The 25000-nt window shown below is 38.4% G+C and overlaps 2 protein-coding genes and 1 non-coding gene across 3 annotated transcripts in view; 2 read left to right on the top strand and 1 right to left on the bottom strand.

Annotated features, from left to right (window-relative positions):
• The window catches only part of LOC138045172 (D-aspartate oxidase-like), a 12829-nt gene extending 10352 nt beyond the window's left edge, over window positions 1-2477 (bottom strand). The window contains exons 1-3 of the mRNA XM_068891585.1: window positions 2338-2477; window positions 2152-2228; window positions 562-712 (exon numbers count right to left, since the gene is read on the bottom strand). Coding sequence (XP_068747686.1) covers window positions 562-712; window positions 2152-2225 — 225 coding nt within the window. The 5' untranslated portion in view covers window positions 2226-2228; window positions 2338-2477. The remainder of the gene's footprint in view (window positions 1-561; window positions 713-2151; window positions 2229-2337) is intronic.
• Window positions 2478-3815: 1338 nt separating this feature from the next.
• On the top strand, window positions 3816-3887 carry Trnac-gca (transfer RNA cysteine (anticodon GCA)). The gene has a single exon. It is a non-coding gene; the product is annotated as a tRNA-Cys (tRNA).
• Window positions 3888-6882: 2995 nt separating this feature from the next.
• Window positions 6883-25000, top strand: part of LOC138045201 (acetyl-coenzyme A synthetase, cytoplasmic-like) — a 21474-nt gene continuing 3356 nt past the window's right edge. Inside the window, exons 1-18 of the mRNA XM_068891615.1 lie at window positions 6883-7273; window positions 10112-10203; window positions 10765-10868; window positions 12377-12449; window positions 12816-12891; window positions 13837-13939; window positions 14101-14219; window positions 15273-15347; window positions 15754-15871; window positions 17380-17513; window positions 18269-18401; window positions 19791-19847; window positions 20157-20237; window positions 21190-21298; window positions 21744-21883; window positions 22586-22645; window positions 23353-23398; window positions 24177-25000. The exon at window positions 24177-25000 is cut by the window's right edge and continues 3356 nt beyond it. Of these exons, the coding sequence (XP_068747716.1) occupies window positions 6930-7273; window positions 10112-10203; window positions 10765-10868; window positions 12377-12449; window positions 12816-12891; window positions 13837-13939; window positions 14101-14219; window positions 15273-15347; window positions 15754-15871; window positions 17380-17513; window positions 18269-18401; window positions 19791-19847; window positions 20157-20237; window positions 21190-21298; window positions 21744-21883; window positions 22586-22645; window positions 23353-23398; window positions 24177-24388 (2076 nt within the window). The 5' untranslated portion in view covers window positions 6883-6929 and the 3' untranslated portion in view covers window positions 24389-25000. The remainder of the gene's footprint in view (window positions 7274-10111; window positions 10204-10764; window positions 10869-12376; window positions 12450-12815; window positions 12892-13836; window positions 13940-14100; window positions 14220-15272; window positions 15348-15753; window positions 15872-17379; window positions 17514-18268; window positions 18402-19790; window positions 19848-20156; window positions 20238-21189; window positions 21299-21743; window positions 21884-22585; window positions 22646-23352; window positions 23399-24176) is intronic.

The raw sequence follows: 25000 nt of genomic DNA, 5'->3' as shown, positions 1-25000 counted from the left end.
TCTAAGAATGCTCAGCCTTTGACGTTCGCAACGAAGCTTGCATCTTAGTAAGGCCACATCCCAGTAAACCCAAGTCCAAATTAAAATTCAACAACAAAACAAATATCATTCAGAGAAAAGGCAAACACACCGTAAAACACCCAAAGAACACCAGAACTTTGGTTACTTTTTTGTCATTGTATCATGGTAACCATTCAACGTATAATAGCATTGTTTTGGAAGAGCATATCATGACAAGATGAAATGAAGAGATACAGGAGGCTACTCTCACCATTGCCGAGAACCCTAACTCTTTTGTCCAGAAGGTATGTGACCTTTCGGTCCAAAATTGTAACCCTAACCCTAACCCTGGTCCCTCTGGCTAGCGCTCTGTACTGTATCCTCCAATGGAGTAAGCCTGCCTCCAGCCCTGAGTGGGGGCTCATGGCCACGATTTGCCAATCACTCGATCAAATTTTGGCATGTGAGAGCTACGTATATAACGGTACTACATAAACTTAGTACTTGATAAAACTGTTAACACACCTACAATATTTGGCAAAAGGGTTGCAATGCTCTCACCTTGAGTAGTTTTGCTAAGTCCTCTTGTGCACTGGCAGGGTGGCTTGACATCATTTGCTGTGGCACATGCCACGCCGCTGCAGCTTCTGAGACAATCCGTGGCAAGTGACGAGTTGAAGGAAACTCCTTTGATACAACAGTTACGCCATAGCTGTACAGAGTTATTAAAGAGCGACAAAAAAGGCAACAGTGACAACAAAAAAGAAATAACTCAATGCACATGAAGATAAAAACAAAGAAAGACCTCTCAAGTCTCACGGTTTTGCTATGAGACTCCCAGTTTTTATTTATGAGTCAATGAATCAATGAGTCATGAGTCAAAGAGTCAATGAGTTAGTGCAGTTACCCTAACCCATAAAATGAAAGCTAAAATTTCAGAGAGTGCTCAGGCCTAATCACTGAAACGAGGGCTTAGGCTTAATCAATAAATTATTACTATATTGACTGTGAGTCTCATTGACTCATGACTCATGACTCATTGACCATCTGACTCATAAATCATGGGACCTCTGCTCATCAGATCAAGTCTAACTGCAAATAGTTGGGCACTCTGTTACATAGAAAATAATGTTTGTGAGGGTGCAGACATTCCAATCTCTAAATTCCCAAAAATGGGACAAATTCCTAGATCTGAATGATGCAAGTTCCGCCAATTTCACATTAAAGAGTGTGTGACTACCCTTACAAAAACATCTATATTTTATTTATATTTTATACCTATTTTACCCCTATTTTAATTTTGTTGAGTTCTTTTTTACTGCTATTTTCTTTGATAAGGAAAATAGACCACCTATTTTACTGCTGTTTTACTTCTATTTTAACCCTATTTTAAAATACGGGAGTATTAAGAGCTAGAAGCATTGGTTTGTAAAATAGGAATAAAGTATTCTGTACGCCATTTTGGTATTCAAAATAGCCATAAAATAGGATGACTCAATCTTACTGATGGAGGCCATTCAATACTTAAAACAAAACAGCTTTAAAATAGACTATTTTATCCCTATTTTAGAAATGAGATACATGTACTTGATCATATGACTGCAAACCAAAATTAATGCAAAACAGCTTTAAAGTACACTATTTTATCCCTATTTTGTCAGAGGTACCATGATTTATGAGTCAAATGGTAAAATTATGAGTCAATGCGTCAATTGAGTCAATGAGACTCACAGTCAATGTAGCAATAATTTATTGATTAAGCCTAAGCACTCGTTTCAGTAATTGGGCCTAAGCACTCTGAAATTTTACCATTCATTTTATGGGTTAGGGTAAATACTTGATACTCTGATGAGCACAAGTAAGCCAGTAAATACAAGAAAGAAAGGGAAGATTCATAGAAAAGGGAGGTGAGAAAGGAAGGAAGCAAGAGTTCATAGGCGTAATATTAAAACTGAAAGGTGGTAACTAAACTAAGTTCAGAAAGAGATACATGTAGGGATTCAGAGCAATAAAGGATTTAACCCAAACGCCCTCGGAAAAGAAAGAAAGGAACCTAAGTGTCTAGTCGTTCTAGCACTGAAGCACTAATTGGGGACACTGTAAATTGAAATTAACAGTTAACACAAATCAGTTCAACTCAGTTTAACTCACCCCTTTTCAAGAAGTGAGTAAGCAGTGGTTAGACCGGCGACTCCACCTCCGATGATGAGAACCCTTTGATGCATTTTCTAAAAAAATAACATTTGAGACTTACATTAAGTGAGCCTGCAGGAATTAAAGCAATCTTGATAGAGTGAGTTTCCATCGAGTGTCGTAAAACCAAACCAAAATAATTACTTTGTAACCGTGTCACACGAGGCGAATTGCTGCGGCGATTGGTGGTTTGTCCCCCTACTTTGAGCTAAAGAATGATAGCACCCCATAGTCCAGGGAACTAGTTTTTCGGCCCCTTACGACTCACTTTTGTGATTGGCCAGATCTACTGAGGGCACAATAAAGGTCACAAGAGCTTGAGCGTTTACCATTTGTCAACAAAAACCGAAAATTCCGGTTGGAAACTCAAATGGTACAGCTCATTCCACCGGAAAGTTTCTGGAAAAGATGGAAATCCTCAGAGGTATTCCTCTTTTCCCGTTCCAACCGAAATGACCGGAAAAATCCTGTACCATTTGTAAACTCCCACTCGACCCGGTGCACTTCGGCCTCTTTTCCCGCCATTCGACGCTGCAGATGCAGTCGTCATTTGTTTACTTCTAGCCGCAAGAGTCTCGGGCTTGGCGAAACGCCACACCAGGAAAATCCTGTACCATTACGAGCATTCCATTCCAACCGGATTTTCCGTGCAAATGGTAAACGCCCCTTGTCTCCCTTGCAACGTGCAACGCGTTTTCTTAAGGAGGCTCGAAATAGTTCCTCCTTTTTTCAAACAAATAAACATATTTTGTTTTTAGATACAGTTAGGGTAATCATATCAAGACAAAATTTGGCCAGGGTATTAAGTACCCATCATAGATTTGTCACATCACATTGTCCTCCAAAATATCGTTACCATGGCAACGATATAAGGCATTTCCTTGAGCCTTAAAATCAAAATATGTTGTCTTTTTTGAAAAAACGGGACGGTGAAATCTTCCCATTCAGCGTTACCAGATAATGTTAGAAATAATCTCTAAAATATTTAAAATTCAACAAAATCTGTAGGTCAGTTTTTCAGAAAAATAAGTTTTTTGGAAATGTGTCGCTAATTTCTTTTTTCACCTACAGAATTTTTTTAAATTTGAAAGACAAACGTTTTAAATTAATCTAAGCTAACATGCAAAAAATGAAAAAAATTCACCGTCCGGAAGCAGAGATATAAGCGAGTAAAGTTGGAAAATCAGGAAAAATGAGGGGGTTACAAGATCGGCATTTACGCATGCGTCAACCACTCATTCGAGTGCACGCGCGAGTGAATATACAGGCCAACACAAACGGATTTAAGCGACGATGAAACCGTTTGTGTACAATTTTCGTTGTTTGCATTAATAGGACATGTCTATATATATTCCATATGTATAGGAATTAGAAGAAAGGTGAGCGAAACTAGCGGTATTTGTTTATTTCTGGTGACCCACTTTGAATCGTGAGCTGACGCGAGCAGCTTTTAGAATTGCGTGTGTGGCTTACGCGCGCGCGCTCAGCTGAAAACCCTTTCGAGCCTCCTTAATTTGGTTTAGCCGGCGAAGAATGTTACCTTCAATATTGAAGAAGACTGGGAACTAATTTTATACCTTAAAGGATTTAGTACGTATAACTTAACTCAATATGACAGCAGTGGGGGTATAGCTCAGTGGTAGAGCATTCGACTGCAGATCGAGAGGTCCTTGGTTCAACTCCGAGTGCCCCCTCTGAACCTCCTTTTGTACTTCATCTTTTTTTTCTTTCGATTTATGATTTTTTTTTATTCACATCATTTGTTATTTCACACTTACACAACAGGACAATGCAAAAAATATACCGGAAACTTCGGTGTTATGATGGACTCGCTGAACAGTAAGGGAACTGGGGCCCGTTTCTCGAAAGTCCCGAAAAGCCATTTGTGAACCTACTAAAGGCAGGAAAGCCGATCTTTTAACACGTTTTCAAGGTACCAAAAAGCAAACTGACGATGAAGTCTGACGATTTAAATCCTCTTCGTTCTTGAGATAGAGAGGGAATTGTGACACCCGAAAGTGGCCCGTAAAGTTTCGGGACTTTCGAGAAACGGGCCCTTGGCCTTAAGATGAAGTGGGTAGTTTCTAAAGAAAGTGTGGTGCTACGTCGGTGGGGAAGTAGTATACAAAAATTTGGTTTTATCAACGGAGTTGATAATTAACAATTAGACCCGTAGCCCGCAAGGGATACGAGTCAATAGTAGTATCACCCAACTAGTCGGACAGAAAAGGAAGGCAATAATAAAGTTGGCAAATGCAAGTAGAAGAGATATTTATTTGGGAATAAAACGAAAGAAAGTGTCACGCTTTTCGCTACTCGAGGTCTATTACTAATAGTCCTCTAGTAGAGTATCCAATCAAAATGCAGGACTTGCATTAGTCCACTAGTTGGGTGATACTAATGTAAATTGGCCACCGTACAGAGATTCTAAAAGCTGACGTTTCGAGCGTTAGCCCTTCGTCAGAGCGATTCGCTCTGAAGAAGTTAAATCGCTCTGACGAAGGGCTAACGCTCGAAACGTCAGCTTTTAGAATCTCTCACGGTGGCCAATGTACATTATCAACTCCGTTGATAAAACCAAATTTTTGGCCTTAAAATGGTTTAATTATGTTAATAAAATAAATTGAAACTTTCTGAAATTTTTAAGTGAATTTCTGACCGGCAGCCTGCAAACTACACCCTCCGTTCTGATGGCAGTGTAAAGAAAAGGTGGCAGGGGCTGAAGAAGGAACACTCTCGTTTATAACTCTGGTCCAGAGACGGTTTTTTTTAGTTTAAAAAGTTCCTGATTTGGATGTAACGTAGCTCGTGCATTTTCCCGCGCGTACAGCTGCGATCTTATTTTTGTCCATATTTGAGCATAAATAAAATATCAGTAATAATCCTACAGAAATGTTAAAAAAGCAGAGACGGATGACAAGTAAGTAGTAAAAATAAACATACATAAACAAAATGATTTTGACATCACTACACACTATTGCCTAATAATTATTGGTAAGGCACTTCCTTGGAAGACAAGGATAGTCTCAGCTTTTACGGCAAATATTGGGAGATTCAGTTCCATAATGAGATAACAAGACTTATGACCACTTATTTGCATTGGTACGAGCGAGGATGTATCTAAACTTGAACTGACGGTTAATGGTTAGACCGAGTGCCACCATGGGCGGTGAAGGGAATGTTGGGTGGGTAAGAATGTGAACAGCTTTAATTTGAACATGCAGCAACATTAGTGAGGCAACGACGGATATCAAGAGTGAATTAGATAAGATTGTTGTTATAGCATGGATGGGCTCCCCAGCACAGTCACAAACGAGTGTATTTTTAGAATACCCGTTCTCGCGAAAATCAGTTGTCATGTCCTTGCAAAAAACATGGCAGAAGCAGTCACGCGTGACATGACTTCTTCTGATTGGTCAAATATGATGGCCCTTTGTTTTTTTCGGGCGCAAAGTGTATCTAAAAAATAAATCCATTTGTGACTGTACTGGGGCAAGACCGCAAAGTGATAGATCAACGCTCTTATCTAATTCAATCTTGCGGATATCAAATGTGTTCCAACAATGCGACTACTGCATGATTTGAGTAATCATGCCGGAACAAACAAAAGTATTCTTGTCGCTGAACTGATTCCAGAGGGTTTATGCGCTGTTTTCAGCAAACGAATGCGTCCAGAAAATTGTATGCTTGGACTTTTAAAACATACTGGCGGCTGCCGGCCTTGCAAGAAATTTCTAAGTCGAAGGCTCAGTCAATTTTAACATAGGGATCCCATTCAGTACATTGTCCTGGATAAAAGCACAGAGATGTTTTTGGCAAAAAATTGGTTCTAGCAAGCTGTTGCACAATTATATCTGGACCAATCTGGGCTGGGAAATTTTAAGGGTGCCTCAGCCTGGTAAGTGACGTAATATTTCATTTTGCTGACTTAAAATTCATTTGTAAGGGACTGGCCTAAGGCATGCGATAAGGCCTCAAGATGTTGTTGAAATAAGCTGGTGTTGTGTTGTGAACATTTGACACTTCAGAGTAAAGCAGAAAGAAATATTTAAGCTAATCATTGATCTTCAATTGATTTCAATGGATCTTAGCAGTAAAACTGAGGCTCCTACAATAGTGAATTATCTAATTCACTCTTGGCTCCTGATTTTATAATTAGCAACTCTGATTTTAACGATGGTTCAAAACACCTGGGACTGGTTGTTCGAAAGGCTATTAACGCTAATCCAGGTTTAAAAGTTATTCGATTGCAAAGTTCTAATTTCTCTTCTATAAAAGTGTCTTCACTGCCCATGCTTCCTGGAGTTTGACATTGGTCGAAGCCAAAATTGAAGGACAAAAAATCATAAAGTAAAGAGAAGATTTCACTGAAAAGTTACAAAATTGAAATAAAAATTTACGATAATCTTGGATTAGCTGATGTTTCTCGTGTCCGAAAACACTGTGAACGGCCATCATCTTCGGAGACCCAGGGACAGGTAGTGGGGACGAAGACAAAATCAGAGCGGGCGGGAAAAAATTAAAAAATGCGACGAGCAAAATTTTCCCGCCCGCTTCCATTTTGTCCTCGTCCCCACTATCTGCCCCTGGGTATCCCATGATGGCCATCACTGGGGATTGGTACGAATTTGACACACCTCTCCCCGCAGTTTTATTCTACGCCCCATTAGTCGCTCTAGACTCTCTCGTCGCTCTATTGTCATTGGCAGCCGGAAGCCATTGAAAAACACGGGAACATGGAAGCCTTTGAAAATTCACAAAACCAACATGAAAAAGACATCGTGGAATCGTTTTATCCCCCTGAAGAAATCAAATCCCAAGCATATGTGTCTAGTATGGATCGCTACAAGGAACTGTACGCGAAATCGATAGAAAATCCGGCAGAATTTTGGGGCGACTATGCAAGCGAGTTTTTCTGGAAAGTCGCGCCAAGCAAAGACAACTTCATGCATTTCAACTTTGACACTCGAAAAGACAGAATTGACATCAAATGGATGGAAGGAGCTGTCACTAACATTTCCTACAATGTCCTTGACAGAAACGTTGAGAAGGGACTTGGCGATACTGTGGCATTTTTCTGGTAAGCTTTTGTTTCCATGCACATTGCTTGTAACTGAATGCATATGTTCGATGATGACTGTGCAGTTCCAAAGTCTGGAAGAAATTTACTGCACACAATTAACTTAATTTTAGTTACCCTTACATTGAGTCGGAATAATTTTTGTTATGTTTTGCTGGAGGAAATTTAAAAAGTACCCGTAATCGTTTTAAATTCCATAAGTGTTAATTATACGTTTGAATGACTTGTTAAAACTCGAGTTTTCACACAGACCGCATGGCCGTGCTTAACTGGTCAATTATTTCTTTCAAGTGTGCCATTTGCATACTGGAAGGAAACAAAACAATAAACTAGCTTCTCTGTAACTGCTACATTATCTTAGAATACAGGATTACCTTCCATTAATTAACTGAAATGAATATTTGGATATTGACACCCCCAAATGTTAGCGGGTTCCTCCTTCTGAAGAGCTGTTTTGTAAACATGAGGGTTGCCTGTTTGAATGACATAACCTGTGGAGATTCTATGTATTGAGACATGTTAACATCTCAAAAATAGATCAAGTCTTTGGTGAAAGATTAAGGGACTTATCTTAATGACAATACTGAGAATATTTACAATCCTGAATCACAGAATCATTAATGACATTATCACAGAGCTGTGACTTGGAAATGACTGAAGTGACGAAGGTCATGTTTGAGAAGGAACACTGGAATTTGCCCAGCAGAATTTTAAATTTTGCCGTTAAATTGCTTAAAATTTTTTTCACTCAGTCAGACGTGCGTCTGTGGCAAATAATTACGGACAAATGTGAGGGAAATTTAAAATTTCACTGGACAAATTCTAGTGCAGGTAGGATCCTCAAATTTTGTCAGTAAAATCCTTTGGTTAGCAACTAAAGTTTACCATTCACAAACTTTTCTACATTCAAGGTTTTCTCAAGTTATTTTAACACAGTTTCTGATAGACACACTTTTATTTTGGACATGTTTGTCTGCCCATCAAGATGGCTTCCAAAAACATGATAAGGCCTGTTTCAAAGGCTCCAATCTTTGAGTGGTCTTGGTAAACTTGACTCAGCTTGACTGTACACAGGTGGCCCAAGCTCACGACATGAACACATATGTGATTTCATAGTGGTGTAATGTGTTACGAAGACTCTTTTTACAAGAGGTTTGTATGGAGACTCAATGATTTTGTTTCAAACAGCATAAAATGTAATGATTTGTGAATAAAATTGACTTACCATGTTGCAGCAATGTATAAAATTTGTTTGTTTTTTATCTCGGACCATTTTGAAGCTTTCTCTGCAAGCTAGTGCTAATTTGGTGTTCACTGCTAACAAAAAGACATGGCTGAACAGACCTTTCTGGAGAGGCTATCGTTTGAGGCAAAAAATTCTGCTGGAAAATAACCTCTAGCCTCAATTTCTCCATAAAAGTAAAGGAGTCAGAGATCTTGCAGTTCCCTATCGATTCACTTGCTACACAATTCCATTCAAATATCGTTTACCACTAAGCTGTCTCCCCGAGCTTGCTTGGCTGTGGAAATTTCACAATAGGCTCTGCTTTGATTTTATGGGGAAAGTGAGGCGGGAGGTTATTTTCTAGCAGAATTTTTCGCCTTGAGGAACAGCCACTCCAGAAAGGTCTGTTCAACCTTGCCTTTCTCTTAGCAGTGAACTTCAAATTAGTACTAGCCACAAGACAGTCTGAGATGCTGGCAAAAAACAAGCAATACATCCTGGCAACAAGGTAAGTCAATTTTATTCACTGAACATTACATTTTATGCTGTTTGAAACAAAACCGTTGAGTTTCCATACAAACCTTTGTAAATAGAGTCTTCATAACACAACACTGATATGAAGTCACGTGTGTGTTCATGTTGTGAGCTTGGGCTGCCCGTGGACTGTAACATATCCTCCATTAATTAAATGATATAACATGAATTCTGAAAGGTTTTTATTTTCTGTGTACTTTGGGGCTTAAGTAAGTCAATAAAATATTGTACCGGGTCCAAATGGTCTAGAATCGTTCCTTGTGTTGTTGATGTTCCAAGTAATATCAGACTGCATTTTATAACGTTACCTTTTGCAACCCCTATTTTTAATAAAATATTAAGAATACCTACCTTATCATAGACTTATTCCATACTTTCAACTCATATTTTTCGGATAATACAGTAGCTAGTGAACTTGACTGTGACATCTCTATGTATAACAGCAAATTCTGAATTAGATGAAACAAGTTTGCAACCCCGGGGGTTTTTCGGGATTTTTGTCTTGATCAGGGTATCGAATTTATCATTTTTTGTCTTAATCAGGGTATCTATTTATCAATTTTTGTCTTTAACTGGGTTAAATGTCTTAAACAGGGTATCAAAAATCGGAATTCTGTCTTAAAAAGGGTAGAAAAACCAGCGATATTTGTCTTAAACAGGGTCAGGGTATGAGGGGCCACAATGCAGCTCCCCACCCAGGGATATATCGAGTACCCCCGCCCGGGTTTGCAACACTATTCTGATGACTAGATCATCAGTTTGAACCCTACACTTTTTATAAATGATTCACTTGAGATTAAAGGTGCTTGTTTGCCCTCCTGACAATCAAGACATTAATTGTCGCTTTCAGAGTACTATAGATGTAGGTCATGTAAAATGGTATCTTTGTGAAGCTTTGGAAAAGGTTGTCAACCATCTGTAAATTACAATGGCAATGTGATCGTCATCATTACTTTTGTAAAGGCAAAGGCCAGAGTTATGTACAGAGAAGTTGCTCTTTTGCTTTCCTTTAATAAACAAATGAAAGAATAAAAATAATTCATTGATCAAACATTGCCTTCTTATGTGCCACACTTTAGGGAAGGAAATTTTCCAGAAGATAGCAAGCAAATTACCTATAAGGAACTCTTATCTGAAGTATGCAAGTTTGCTAATGTGCTGAAAGACAAAGGTAATCAAATGAAACCATTTTTGTTCAGTAAATTTGGTTCATAATCAGTCGAGTAATTATTTTTATCCATAATCCTACCTTTTTGGTATTCTTCAGCAGCATGTCAGGCAAGTTTGGTTGAGCCATTGCTCATATTTTCATGGCGAGGTCAAACAATGATGAACATTATTCAAATATAATTTAAGGACAGCTGAATGCCTGTACCGGAGAAATGAATGTATTTTAAGAATCTAAAAGCAAACTTCACAGCTTAAGCGAAAGCAACAAAGGATACTATACGAATTTTAAAACACAAGCAAAAGAAATGAAACTTGACTCAAATTAATCTCCAGATCTTCTCAGGTCGAGCCCTAAGCCAGCTTGGTGAAGAGGAGTTGCATAGAGAATTCAAATGTCATTGGGTAATAGCCAGCAAAGCCAGTTGCTTAACTATTTCAGGAATAGTTATTTCTCAATGGTATTTTATTGTAAGGGTGGAAAATGAAGTAAATAAAAAACTGTAATGTAAATTACAACAGATCTTAATTATTCATCATTTTAGTGAATTATTGGTTTTCATAGGCATTCAGAAGGGTGACCGTGTGGCAATTTATATGCCAATGATTATTGAGTTAGTAGTTGCCATGCTTGCCTGTGCAAGAATAGGAGCTGTCCACTCTATTGTGGTAAGTTACATAATGATATTTACACTATCCATAGCTTAAATTTTCATGCTTTTTAAATTTGTTGGGTTCATGTGTTCCTGTGAATGGACTCAATGAAGGAAATGTTTATATATGAAGTGTGGGCTACAGATTAAAGAGAGGAATGATCCTCAAACTTATTAAGGAAATTTTAAGCAATTGTCTCTCATAGACATCTGAAAAATTCCAGCAGCTTCAACAGGATTTGAACCTATGACCTCTAACCTTGTGTCCATAACCCATGACCTCTGTGCTATCTATAGGCGGCACATAAACATTTCTTTCAGAATGCGTAAGGGATGGATTGATGTTACATTTCTGCATGTGCAGTGGAAATCATTCCAAATTTACTTTATTTTTTTACATATCACAAAAAGAAATTTCTCCAGCTCACACTTGTGTCCAGAAATGCAAGTAATATTATTAGATTATTTAAAGCACAATTTTGATGTCCAACGTGAAGTGTCCCTATATGTCTAAGCATTTTCTACCTATTTTTCGAACAATAAGGTTAGGTTAGAGGTTAGCATTTAAATTGTGATGTTAATTATTGTCTGTATTCCGAGACACGAGTCATGTTGAAAGTTGGGGAAAAGAGTAAGGGGACACTTTGGAACACTTGCTTAAATCTGTGTGCTTCTTTTTCTTGCATTTCTGGGACACAAGTGTGTGCTGGAGAAATTCCTTTTGGTGATCTGTAAAAAACATAAAGTAATTTTGTAATGATTTCCACTGCACATGCAGAAATGTGTCATTAATCCATCCCTTATGCACAATAGTTTTGGCATGAGATCTGACAAGGTGAATGTGGTAATTCTTCGGAGGATTTAACAAGGTCAAATATAGTTTGTTCACAATCGGTTTTCCTTTCACTTTCTCGCTCTCTCTCTCTCCTTCACTCTGTGCTTCATCACAGTAGTCAACTAATAATAATCTGTGTGTTTTCTTAACCCATTTACACCTAATTAAACCACCCTACTGCCCCCATTATTGACAAGTGGAATTGTCTGGCATTAGAGGAAAATCTATTAAGTCTTACTCCCAGGGGTCAATGAGTCAAAAAAGACATAGATCTCAAGATATATCGGAGGATAGGTATCGTAAATGCAGCAAGGGAGGAGTCAGCACTGTCTTCAGCAGCAAGGAGGTCACCAGGGCAACCGAGCCACAATCGACTTTCCAGGCACCACATCACTCAGAAAAACCAGTGTGTGGAATATGGGAGGGAGGAAGGGAAAAGCACATAAGCAAGCAAAAAGGCAACTCAAGCCAAAGCACATGGCAATACCCCCTGTAAACCTCCGTAGAGTCTCTCCAAATATCCCAGGAGAAACCCCTGTTTTGGCTTGTTTTTAACTTTATATCATATACTAAATTATATTTAGCCTCATCATAACTTCAGCCGATAAAATTAATTAATGTGACAAATTAAGAAGTTGCTTCAAATTTTATTCAAGCAACTTTTTTTTTTCTTGTTATTTTTTTTCCAGTTTGGGGGATTCTCAGCAGAATCATTGGCTGAACGAATTCTTGATTCATCTTGCAAAATTCTTATTACTGCAGGTGAATTATACCATCCATTGTTTAATTTTCCAATCCCCTTTGGTCTCTGGAGTCTATCTAATATTTATTTATTTGTTTGTTTGTTTGTTTGTTCATTTATGAACAAAAGAAAAGAAAAAAAGAGAAAAGAACATTTTAGAAAACTCTACCCAACCAGTTGGCTACAGGGTTTAATTAAAAAGCATGGTAGAGCTTAGACCACTTAAGTCAAATATGGCCATTATTCAGGGTGGTTTTTGTACCTGGCAGAACAACATTCTAAATCTGAAGCCCTTACATCTTCTGGACCCTTTCTGCTCCTCCTAAATAAATTCTATGTATGCCTGGATTGGCTGAAGTTGAATCAGGTCATGATTTTGTTGACAGATGGCTCTTATAGAGGAAAGAAGCTTATTCACTTGAAAGAAATTTCTGACGCGGCCATAGCTACGTGCAGGGAAAAGTGAGTGACAAATGGTATTGCATTGTTATTTAACAATTATTGGATGAGGTTGAGCATGTTAGCGATAATTATCAAGGCCAAAGTTTGTGTTATCTGCTGAAGCGGAAGGCTGAGGCGGATAACACAAACTGAGGCCTTGATAATTATCGCTAACATGCGAAAACCGAATTCAATAATCGTTTTATTATGCATATTCCTGAGCTGAGCTCCGCCATGACAAAACTGATCGAACTACTTTTAATAGCCAAGGAATAGTTTTACATTTTATTAAATGCCAAAAGTCATTGCTCACTGTGACTGAATTTTGTGTAACACAAAGGTACCCAAATGGCTGACATGATTCACCTGAGTGAGTGCATTCAGCCATTCAGATCACGCCTTGGACAAGCCGTCATATGAAAACAAAAACAAATGAGTGCAATGACTTTTGGATGAATGGTCGCCTTTAAGTCTTTAAAGTTATATCATTTTAGAGGTTTCTTTTATTTGTGACCGTCACAGGAAAAGGAGGCTAATGAAAATTTCATAACTGCATCGCACAATCACCTTAAGGCATATCTGAGACGCGGCCTGCCAACCATCCAAGTGAGCAAATGAGAGAATGATTTACACGTATTAAATGAAATGTTGACAATGGAACCCATTGGGAACTAGGATCCGAGCGCCACATGGGATTCGAACCTACAACCCTCTGTGATCTAATCGGATGCTCTAACCACGGAGCTGCTGGAGACTCTACTGGCGTGGGTTCGAATCCCATCTGGGACTCAAGATTTTTTCCGATTTCCCAATTCAATGATTTCAATTGTCAACATTTCATTTAATAGGTGTGCATCATTCTTACATTTGCTTACATGTAATTAAAGTACTACTACGTATACTAATAATAATGAGGATGCTGATGATGATTATAATGATAATATACTGCGCTACTTTATTTTCTAGAGGATTCAGTGTAGAAAGCTGTATTGTAGTCAAGCATGTTGGTGGTGACTCAGAAAATGGTTCTGCATCACCTTTGGCAAAGAAACCTTGTCCTGACTCAGAGGTTTGTGGTTATTTCAAATTGGAGATTCTATTGTTTGTGACTTTTGATGTCAACTAGACCACTTCCTATATAACAATTATAACAATAGAGTATAAAACTTAATTAAACTTCATAGCATTCATGTCAAAACAAGAAGACAATGTAATTCTATTTATTTGTAGATAAAATTTGATGAGCATGGTATTGACTGTTGGTGGCATGAGCTGATGTCGTCAGCCAGTGACAAGTGTGAACCATGCTGGACAGATGCTGAGGATCCTTTATTTATGCTTTATACCAGGTAAGGCTGTTTTGATTTGATAAAGATTTGACATTCCCATGGTGTCTAAGAATTGGTGTGTGGTCCTTGGGTGAGTCAGTTTGTGGCTGCCTTTGCCAAAACTTACATTTTACCCACCCACCCACCCAAATGTTTTCAGAATGGTGCTGTGTTTTTAGTTATCATTTACGTCCCTTGTTTTTGGCTTAGTGTCTGTTAAGCTTCGTCATGTGATAAATAAATAAAAAATAAATAACTTTATTTAATGAGGGAAAACACTTAATTTCCAGTCATAGACTGAGAAACCTGTGGCCCTCACTAATGCACTGTAGGCTTTGTTGCAAATTGTATGAATTGTTTGGTTGTGGTAACAAATTCAATCCCATCAGTGTGTTGTGTGTTGGCTGACGTTATTGTTGCATTAGACAACATGTCGGTTAATGTTTGTTGGCAATGTAGTGGCCAACACATTGACTGACATTGATGAGATTGGGATCCTTAACCATTTTTCTTGTTTGAGATAACAGTTACATGTAAGTCAGATTGTAGCAGTTGGCTAATGGCGTAGCTGCCCTACAACCTGTTGGTTGATCCCAAAGGGAGGTACACAGGGTGACAGGGATGTTAAAAAGTACTATGGTACGCAGCCATTTAAAAGTGATACCTTAAAGTTAGTGGTACTGGCCTGTGTCTGGGCTAGACTGATCGTTCAGACAGTTTCCTCAGCATACACCATCCTGCTTTTCAAATGTAGCTTCCTTCTGCAAACCTGATAAAATTTGTTAAATTGGATTTAATCAAAGTTACTCCATCGAAGTTGTTTTTATTAGTGCAGTCTGACTAGTTGTAATTTATAAACGTTTTATGATTTGAACAAATTTAATACTGTCACTTCAAATTGAATGGGCTTTGGTAAATTTGACCAAAAATACTGAACTGGCTAGGTTCAAAAAACATGCTTTTTGGGTGGGCTTTAGAAAAATAGAGAAAGGCTATCATTTTTTTTCCCCGCACCGGTCATCCTTATAAAAAATGAGCCATCCCTAACTTACGATATTAGTTTTTTTTGCCTAGTGGTTCAACAGGAAAGCCTAAAGGAGTACTTCACACAGTAGGCGGCTACATGTTATACACTGCTATCACCTTTAAGTAAGTAATCACGTGACTACTATCAAGGGGTCTGGTACACCACTTGTCTTCTCCGGTGTCCTTTCCATTTTACAATTTCTTTGAGAAAAAATGCTGTGCCTTACAACCAAAAAACTAAGGTATTAAATGCAGTAATATTATAAATGAAGCACACAACAGAAAAATGGCACAATATTCTACAGTTTTACTGTGGTTTTCTCTCCAAAAACTGCTTGTTAAATGACCCCTTTAATCCTTCCCTCCTATGAATGACAATTTTAGATTTCACATATTTTACTTGTCCCTGGGGACTGTTTCAGGGGGTAAAATGTTTAATATTCTTTTGTTTTCTAGTTATTTAGAAAAATTAACACTTCTATTTTGCACATTTTCATTTTCTTAATCACATTCCATGGTGTGTTTTTAGGTATGTATTTGATTATCACCCAGGAGAAGTTTATTGGTGCACTGCAGACATTGGCTGGATCACTGGTCACAGTTACATCACCTATGGTCCCCTGGCAAATGGTGCCACCAGTGTCCTGGTATTTATCTATATTGTTATATTAACTTGTGAATATGGATCTGTTTGTTTGCTTGGTTTTTAGCAGAATAGTACATATAATTCCATACCATGACAGTTACTATTTTAAACCGGTAATGCTGAGACTACCCAGTGGCAATTTCTTAGGCGCAACACAGCACATGTAACACATAGAGTCTCTTAAACAGGTGTTGCCTTTGTAATTATCATATCACTTAATGTTTGAACTTTCAAGTATTCTTTTATATGGATTGTTTCCATAGCCCTGGTCTCACAAACATTTTTTGCAAAATTATCTGAAAATGTTAAAGAACTGAAACATTAAATTCACAAAAACTCCGGCACCGGGTTCCTGGTGTTGTGGTCCCGCAAATGTGGTCAGCTTGGCATGATTTCTTTGAAAAGCTTGTAATCAACACAGCCATCAGTCAGTGAACGCCTCTCATTCCATTAACCCATTGACTCCCAGGGGTTCCCCATTGTCGAGTAAAATCGTCTGGCGTTAGACAGAGTAAAATACTAAGTCTGGCCGGTTTCGGCTGGTTTGGATGTCAATGGGTTAATTTATTCACAAATTCATGTTACCATATTTCCACCAATGGCACAGCTCTTCCACACCCACATAAAAACCAGCAACACCCACATGCAATTCCTCTATTCGCTCTGATGAAGGGCTAACGCTCGAAACGTCAGCTTTCCAAATCACTCATGGTGGTAATTCGACCTGTTTCAACACTTTTGATAAAACCAAATTTTCCTGTTTCACTCTCCCACCAATGCAGCACCACAGTTTCTTTAGAAACTAGAAATTTGTATTCAGACATAACCTCTTACTAACCAAGCACAAGGGAGCGGTACCAGGGAATATTGGCCCAATGTCATGGCAGTACTGACCAAGCACAGTGCGGTCCGTACAGAAACGTCCAGGGGCGAATATTCTGTGGTACATTCCCGAGGAAGTAAGGTTAGTAAGCTGTTTACTATATGGCATCATTTCTTTGAGCGATTGAACACTTCTCCACTTGGTCAATGTTCGTACTGTAATCTTTGTCTTCTAGCAGCAAGCTTTGAAAGGTAACCTTTTACATGTAAAAGTAAATTCCGCTTGCAATAATAATATTGTACTGTTGTTATGAAAAAAACAAATTTTGCCAAGAGAAAATAATGATTTCACTCAACTTGAATTTCCCAAGAGAAAGAATACAGAAACAGACCGTTACCAATAATGGTCCATACTGTAAAATACCAACTGAAAACCAGCCAATCGCAGTGCTCCATATGCGAATTGCTTTCCATACAATAATACCGGTACATGATTGTATTTTTCATTGCCCCTTCAAGGCTTGCAAAAAATCTTCGGCATTTCGCAAGATACCCTTGTCATTATAAGAACTGTATTTAAAATTCCTGGCCTGCAAGCAAAATAATAAATTATTATATAATTACTGTGCAACCCAAGGCAAACACTGCAAAATCTCAAACTTTGCAATATATTTTTGTTGATTCAAGTTTGAAGGAATTCCTTTTTATCCTGACTCTGGTCGCTTCTGGGATGTTGTTGACAAATACAAGGTGTCCAAATTTTACACTGCTCCCACAGCTATTAGAGCTCTCATCAAATTTGGCAAAGATGTTGTAAAGAAGTAAGTACAGTAGTAGCATAACCAAGTATTTGGAATTTTCTCTCACCTTCATGGCATGAAAAATTAGCACTTTACAAGGTCATGTCCTATACATGTAATATGGAGATTCTCTTAGCCTTGTGCTGTAGGCCAAAACCTTGGCCTGAAGGTCCCTTCCTGAATCCACCATTGCTTGGCATGCAAATAAGATGATTAGTCTTTAGTAACAGATAAAAGTGACGAGCTTTGAGTCAAAAACAGTATGTAAGCTTTACATAGGAGGCAAATTTTGGTATTGGTATCCAATAAATTATTATTTTATTAGACAAACTTGTCATGATTTACCACGGAAAATAGGCATGATTTGGCAAAATTATTGACCAAAAAACATTCAAATTCACTTAATATAATAAAGGAATATTCATGTAACCCTTTTATCCAGAGTCCTTCAATTCTTTTAAAGCAATAGACCTAATTGGTCAACTCAATGTTGTACCCAATTCAAACCCTTTGGGAATAAAACGTTTTGTTCCAGGTATTTCCGTATCATTTAAATGTGAATGTTACATTATCATGCAAATACAATGCACAAAGAGTCTTGAGATTTTAATTGGGTACAACAATGAATTGTTTCTGTATAGTTATATCCTAAAACTGCAGGGTGCAGTAGCATGTCTCTGTTTTTGTTTTTTGGAGGGGATCAAGGCTAACTAATTGAAGTGATAATTTCACCATGAACCCAGTTGATGTTATGCTATGATATTCATTTTTTTCAGATACAGCCGTAAGTCTCTCAAAGTTCTTGGAACTGTAGGAGAACCGATCAATCCAGAAGTCTGGCTGTGGTATTACCACACTGTAGGGGATGGAAATTGTGCCATAGTGGATACATATTGGCAGACAGAGACTGTAAGCTGCTAATTGTCATACATGCATGAATCTCATTTTAATGATTCTAACTTTATTAAATGACCTCTGGTTGGGTGTCTGAATGAGACAAATGCTTTACTGGTAATTTTTTTTTGGAGGGGCAAGACTACAATTGACTAGAAATTCGATCGTTCTGAATTTTTGGCTTATTTTTGAACAGGATTGGTACAGAGTCTTCTTGAATTCTTGAAGTCTCAGATCTCTCTTACGCCAGTACTGCGTCATGTTCACGATGTTCACAGTGCATCATCTGACAAACTATATAATATTATACTAAACTTGGGTCTGGAAAAAGAAATAGCATTTTGGAAAAAGTCTGGAAAAATCTGTGTGAACCTTGTTTGAAATGAATGAAAGAGCATTGTTAGTGATTACCAAATGAGTAATAGAAGTCCCATTCAATATTTTGATGTTGCCATGACACCATCTTCAAGTGACAGAACACAATTTATGAGGTATAAGGTGTAGAATTGAATAAAATTAGGGTGCGTTCGATTGACCCTATTTCAAAATAAGAATTTGTGGCATGATGATGTAAAACGGTATGTCTGACGTTTTTGAGCAACAAGGATAATAAAGATATGTTTAAAATAGCATTTTTGCAGGTGCTTGAAATTTTTGACATCAATCTCCGTAGAAACAAAGGACTTCTTACTTCTATTCCATGTATTCCTATCCTGGAATACAGTCAACCAAACGCACCCTTAATGCATTTAGTGATGTACTTAACATATGCCAGAATTTGTTTCGAAAATAGTTTTGCACAACTTGAGTACAATAATTAACAATTAGACCCGTAGATCTTGAGGGCAAAGGGTCTAATTGTTTAGTATCACCCAACTAGTCAGACAAAAATGCAATAATAAAGTTAGCAAAATGCAAGTTGAAGAAATATTGATTTGGGAATAAAACGAAAGAAAGCGTCACGCTTTTTGCTACTCGAGGACTATTACTAATAATCCTCTAGTAGCGTAGCCAATTAAAATACAGGATTTGCATTAGTCCACTAGTTGGGTGACACTAATAATAATTAGTATTATTTTAAACAAATGCTGACAAGTACTGGCATACATCAAGTACACCAATAATGATAATGATGACAATAATAATGATTAAAAAACGGTTTTCTTTAAATTCTGTTGAGATTCTTTTGGCACAAAATGATCATAGGCTCTTGACTTCTCTAAACATTGGCTTTAAGGTCGCACTCCCAATAAACATCGTGTTGCTAGAAGACATTTTTAAAATCCTTTTCCCAGACATGTAGTTGTTCCTAAACAGGAATTGGAATTTAGATCATAATCCCAAAAGACGAATAAAAGTCTAAAGATATAGATTCCATTATTTTTGAGACATTTTTTTTTTCAGGGTGGACATGTCATAACATCCCTTCCAGGTGCAACACCCATGCGACCAGGAGCTGCAGTAAGCCTCTCTTGTCTTGTTGTTGTTGATGTTTCTTGTATTTGAAGCACTTTTGTGTAGCAATACAAGTAGTAAGATACGCCTCCAATTTTGACATCCAGCGTAAAGTGTCTCTTCAAGTCTAAGCATTTTCCTACCTATTTCTAACAATAAGGTAAGGGTAACGGTTAGCGTTTCCTCCATCAAGTTGCTAACGCCCATTCATAGTCACTCGTTAGAACAGAATTAAGGGAGATCACGACGGAGACGGCCTAGAAAACGTCATCTAATCTGCTTTTATTTTAATAATCAAAACCTTTTTTTCTTCAGTCTTTCCCATTCTTTGGTGTTGTACCCGCCATTGTTGATGAACAAGGAAATGAGCTAGAAGGAGCTTGTGAAGGATTTCTGGTTAGTGTACTAACAGTAAAACCTCTTAACTACTCCTTTCTCAGTCAGTCTTGATAGGAAGCCAGACCTTCCCCCCCCCCCCCCCACCCTCCCCTCTCAAAGGATTTCTCCTGCAAAACGAAATAGGTTAGAGGATAAGATTATTGGCTTTGTATCGCTTTGGTGAAAAAAAGCGAAAAATGAAAACGTTCTGGTGGTTTAGTCTCAAGTCCCCAGTGGCTTTGAGTCTTCGGGTAATCATCGGGGTAACGATCTCTGGTTCGGGTGATACGTTCAGCACAAAGGTTCACTTACTCTGGGCTCATGAATCTGAAATAAAGCCTCCTGATTAGCTGGAAAAAAAAACAGGGACAAGGTGTGACCGTGCAACTCCTGTGAAAATTTCCGAAAAGAAGAGAAAAACTGCTCTCGTTATTGTATTGCGTTCATAAAACCACATTTACTGATACGGGTAAATGACAATTATTAGCTCTGTAACCTTTCACGAGAATCGATTTATTGGTGGAGTTCGACGATTGTTCACCTTATCTGTGCCGTTTGTGTTGGAATAAAATTTTGCGTTACTAAAGCAAGTTTAAGCTTCATCTAACTTTAATTCTATAATTACCTCGAAAGCACAAATTTAAGTGGTCAACAGCGGGCGCTATTATCGGAGTTATCAGCGGTTTTGCCACATAAGCGAGGCGAAGGGGTCATTTTGTATCGAATTGACCCTTAAGCCTCTTTTGCATGTAGTTTTAAACAAAAGAAAATGTGCCTGCGGGCTCAACTCCAATAAGATCTATTGAATTGACTTCAGGCCAGCACGAGAAGCTATAATTGCTTCTCGTGCGCATCTCTCGTACTCTCCAAACTTGTTAGTGCACCACAGCTCAATACATGTATATGCATTTCTTTATTACAAATGACCTAAGAAATCTTTCTTTATGTGTGGTTTCATTTATCTTTGAAGGTTATGAAACAGCCTTGGCCAGGCATGGCTCGAACAATCTACGGCAACCATGAGAGATTCGAAAAGGTTTACTTTTCCAAGTTCCCTGGCTACTACACCACTGGAGATGGTGAGTTGGCCTAATTATAGTCATTGTTGAGACGATTCGTCCTGTGGTATAAAAAATCCAGACGACGGACAAACGTTTCTCGGAGAAATACTATATGAGATTTTTGAGCATCGCAGTTGTCTGCGTTACTTCAGCAGTAAAAAAAGGAAAAGCTGAGACTCTTCTCCAAGAATACGTTTCTATGAAAGAGAATTCGACAATTAATAAGCGAAAGAGTTACAGAAAGTAGCATACCTTTCAAACGTAGTAATGTGTGTGTGTGTGTGTGCAAAAAAACCTTGTGGTAGATCACCTACCTCTGGAGCGTTGCCTGGCCGTACAAACGTGAACCTTAAACCGCAAACCCTGACGACTAGTCACTGGACAAGTGAGTTCTAATGTTTGCGGTTTGCGGTTCCCCCCTAGTCTCGATCGATAGTGAATATCATCCAATTCCTGTCTGCAGGTTGTAAGCGGGATAGTGATGGCTATTACTGGATCACTGGTAGAACTGATGACTGTATGAATGTGTCTGGTCACCTGCTGAGCACCGCTCAGATTGAGAGCGCGCTCGTCGAACACAGTGCTGTCACTGAAGCTGCTGTCGTAAGTTGAAAATCCTCATTCGATAATCGTCACAATTTATGTCTTGTCTTGGAAGAAAAAGAATGATTCCATAACCTTACAGTCATTAAGCTTGTACTGGAATGCACACAGCATCAGAGAAATTAGAGATATTGAGCGTCGTGTTTTTGATAAACGGCAAAGATTGCTGCTAATTGGTCATTTATATACCACTCTATAGAAGGCTCCAAAGCGCTTAACAAGAAATATCAAGCTAAAAAAACAAAAAGAAAAAGATAACTAGAAATCAAAAGTTTATGCATGGCAATAGTTAAAAACTATAACCTGAAATGGCAACAAGAAAAAAGTGCAATGTCAGGGTCCAGAGGAGATAAAAAATAACCAGTGCGAAACTCGATAGTCCGGTAATTTAAATGAAGTTTAAATCCTATAGCGGTTTACCAAAATCACCATGATTACCAAAGTAATTACTTCGACCAATCACAGCAGTTGCAAACAGCGCAATGAACCAATCCAAATTCGTAGCAATTCCATGTAACTCGCTCAAAGCGCGGGAAAAATCGCGCGTGCAAGTGGCGATTGATTTCTTATTTGCTGATAAACTAAACTGGCGTGAGATTTTTTAACCAATCACTAAGCGTAGCAATTGCAATGGCGTAATTACTTCCGACAGTCATGTGAAAACTGCTCTAGTGTGGCTCCTCATTTTGTTTTTGTACATAGGTTGCGTGTCCCCACAAAGAAAAAGGAGAAGCGATTTACTGTTTCACCACATTGATGGAGGTAATCTGATTCACTCTTGGGTGCGGTCTTAAGGATTTTGAAGCAGTGTGGCTAAGTAGTTGGGTCTCTGATCTTTAAATCAGGAGATTTCGTCCTAATCGAGTCTCGCTCCGACCAAAAGCTGAAGTTTTCCTATGTTGTCTTTCCTTCAGGTCCTACTAACGAGTCTGGGCTAAAATATGTTATTTTCATGTCACTTTTGTATAGTAGTTCCATTGACAGTGGAAGTACCCTCAAAATCTTCCTCGTCATCGTCATCGTCATCATCGGCATCTTCTTTATTCAATGCTAACTGTTGGTCGGGGATATGGTACCTCAGTGTACACAATCACAAAACAAAGGGAGAGCAGTTTGCTGTTGTCTGTTGTTTTTATCACCTACATGAGTATAATTTCTTTGTTTTTGACCGAACAAAATTGCTCTATAGTTTCACAATCTTTTTATTCAGTGGCACCTCTAAATACTCCCTGTAATTTTAAACGGATATCATTGTAACGGCTCCACATAATGTTGTAAAGCGATTTGAGTGTTTCTGTCATGGAATAAAGCCTTGTATACATACTTAACTTATTATTTTCAATCAAAGCGAGGAATAGTCCTAATACGTTCGAGGTAAATATTTACACCAAAAGAACGGGAGTTTTCACGTCTTAATACACTGTTCTGTCTTACCACTTATGTCGCACTCTATTTTTTCTGTCACGTAGGGAATGGAATTCACTGAAGAGCTTAGGAATCAACTCAAAGTCAAAGGTATTTATAAGCTAATTTGTTTTGTAATAGTTGATGACTACCAACATATTAACTTCTAATGAACAGACAAATGAACATTTGGCCATGCCACTCACTCTTCCTTTTCCTTCTCGGGGACTGAATTACGAAGGGATTGTTGAATGTTTTTAGACTACACTCGAAACGATCCGGCGATCCAGTATGATATATAACGCCTGGGCGAAATTATTTAATGGATTTAATACAATACAAGGCAATACAACGCAACACAATTCATACTTAATTGACTAGTACCCACGGGGACCTTTTCAGGGCCATTGAAACACAATCAACGAAACGACAGGAAAACATGTACAATTGTTAAAAATCCCAACTGCCTGGAGGCTAACCAGTTGGCCATTTATAAGTGGACTGAGAAGTTGAACCAGGGACTACAAGGATCAAATTCGGCGAGTGTTCACAACGGGTCTTGAACCTGGGATCTCTTGGATCTCAAGGAAACCCCCGTAACCATTGTGCCCCACTGCCTAATGATTGTTGCTAGGAAACGAAAAATGTGGCTGCTTGCCCGAAGGGAAAAGCCTTTAATTTCCTGGAAGGAGAATTTTCCGATGTTTCTAGTGTATTTCCTAGAACCCTAGCTTTGAGTAATGTATCGCTTTTATGTAATGTACCCACTCATCCGGATAGGCTCGATTTCTGCCACTCTTCGTTCCTCCGGAGAAGCGCGGGCTCCCTTTTCCGAAACAGCGGCTATTCAGTAATTGATCGTAACCCACTCATGATTTGTTTGTTTTAGTTCGTACCAAAATTGGGCCATTTGCAACACCTGATGTCATTCAAAATGCACCCGGACTTCCCAAGACTCGCTCTGGGAAGATAATGAGACGTGTTTTACGGCACATAGCAAAGAATGACAGGAATATTGGTGATACTTCAACTATGGCTGACTCCTCAGTGGTCGATACATTGTTCCAGAACAGGCCAGATGTCGACTTCCTTCCTGAGTAATGTTTTGAAGTGCTAAAAATGAAAAACACCTAATGCATAATGGCGGGGAAAATCAACTCTGGCGTCGTTTGCACTAATCCAGATGAATAACTGAAAACGGCATTGCTCCTTGTTGAAAGTTCGTACTTGCCAGGTTAAAAAATAAAACAGGAAAATTATAAAATTTACAAGTCTGGGAGATCGTAAATTTTTATTTGAAGGGGCTGGACATTTTGGTTTGTTGAAAATTTTCTTTCGAAAAAAGAGAAAACTGTTGCAGTATTTTAAAACGTAATTAAAATCAATTTTCTTCGAGACACTGCCATTTTGGATTTAATGGTGCCGGGTATCTTCAATTACGTCTAGTGAAGAGTTTCAGTGTAGCCGGCAGCAAACTGAGACCGCTTTCGCGTGTATGAAGGCAACTTTAACAATTAAGGACGTCCGTTTTAAAGTTTGTTTGGATTAGTGTAAACATTTCTAGCGTAATTGTAGCTATAGGGTCTTGACCAAATGTCTGATATTTTCTCATTTCTGTTCGTTTATCTTTACCTATAATGAAAAACACGGCGTTTTTTTATTTAACAGTGGGGCTCGCGGGGGTCTATTAAATCTCTGGAATTTTCATCAAGC

This window comes from Montipora capricornis, chromosome 4 (genome assembly GCF_036669925.1).
Source record: "Montipora capricornis isolate CH-2021 chromosome 4, ASM3666992v2, whole genome shotgun sequence".
Lineage (NCBI taxonomy): Eukaryota > Metazoa > Cnidaria > Anthozoa > Scleractinia > Acroporidae > Montipora > Montipora capricornis.
This window is presented reverse-complemented; position numbering and strand designations above follow the sequence as displayed.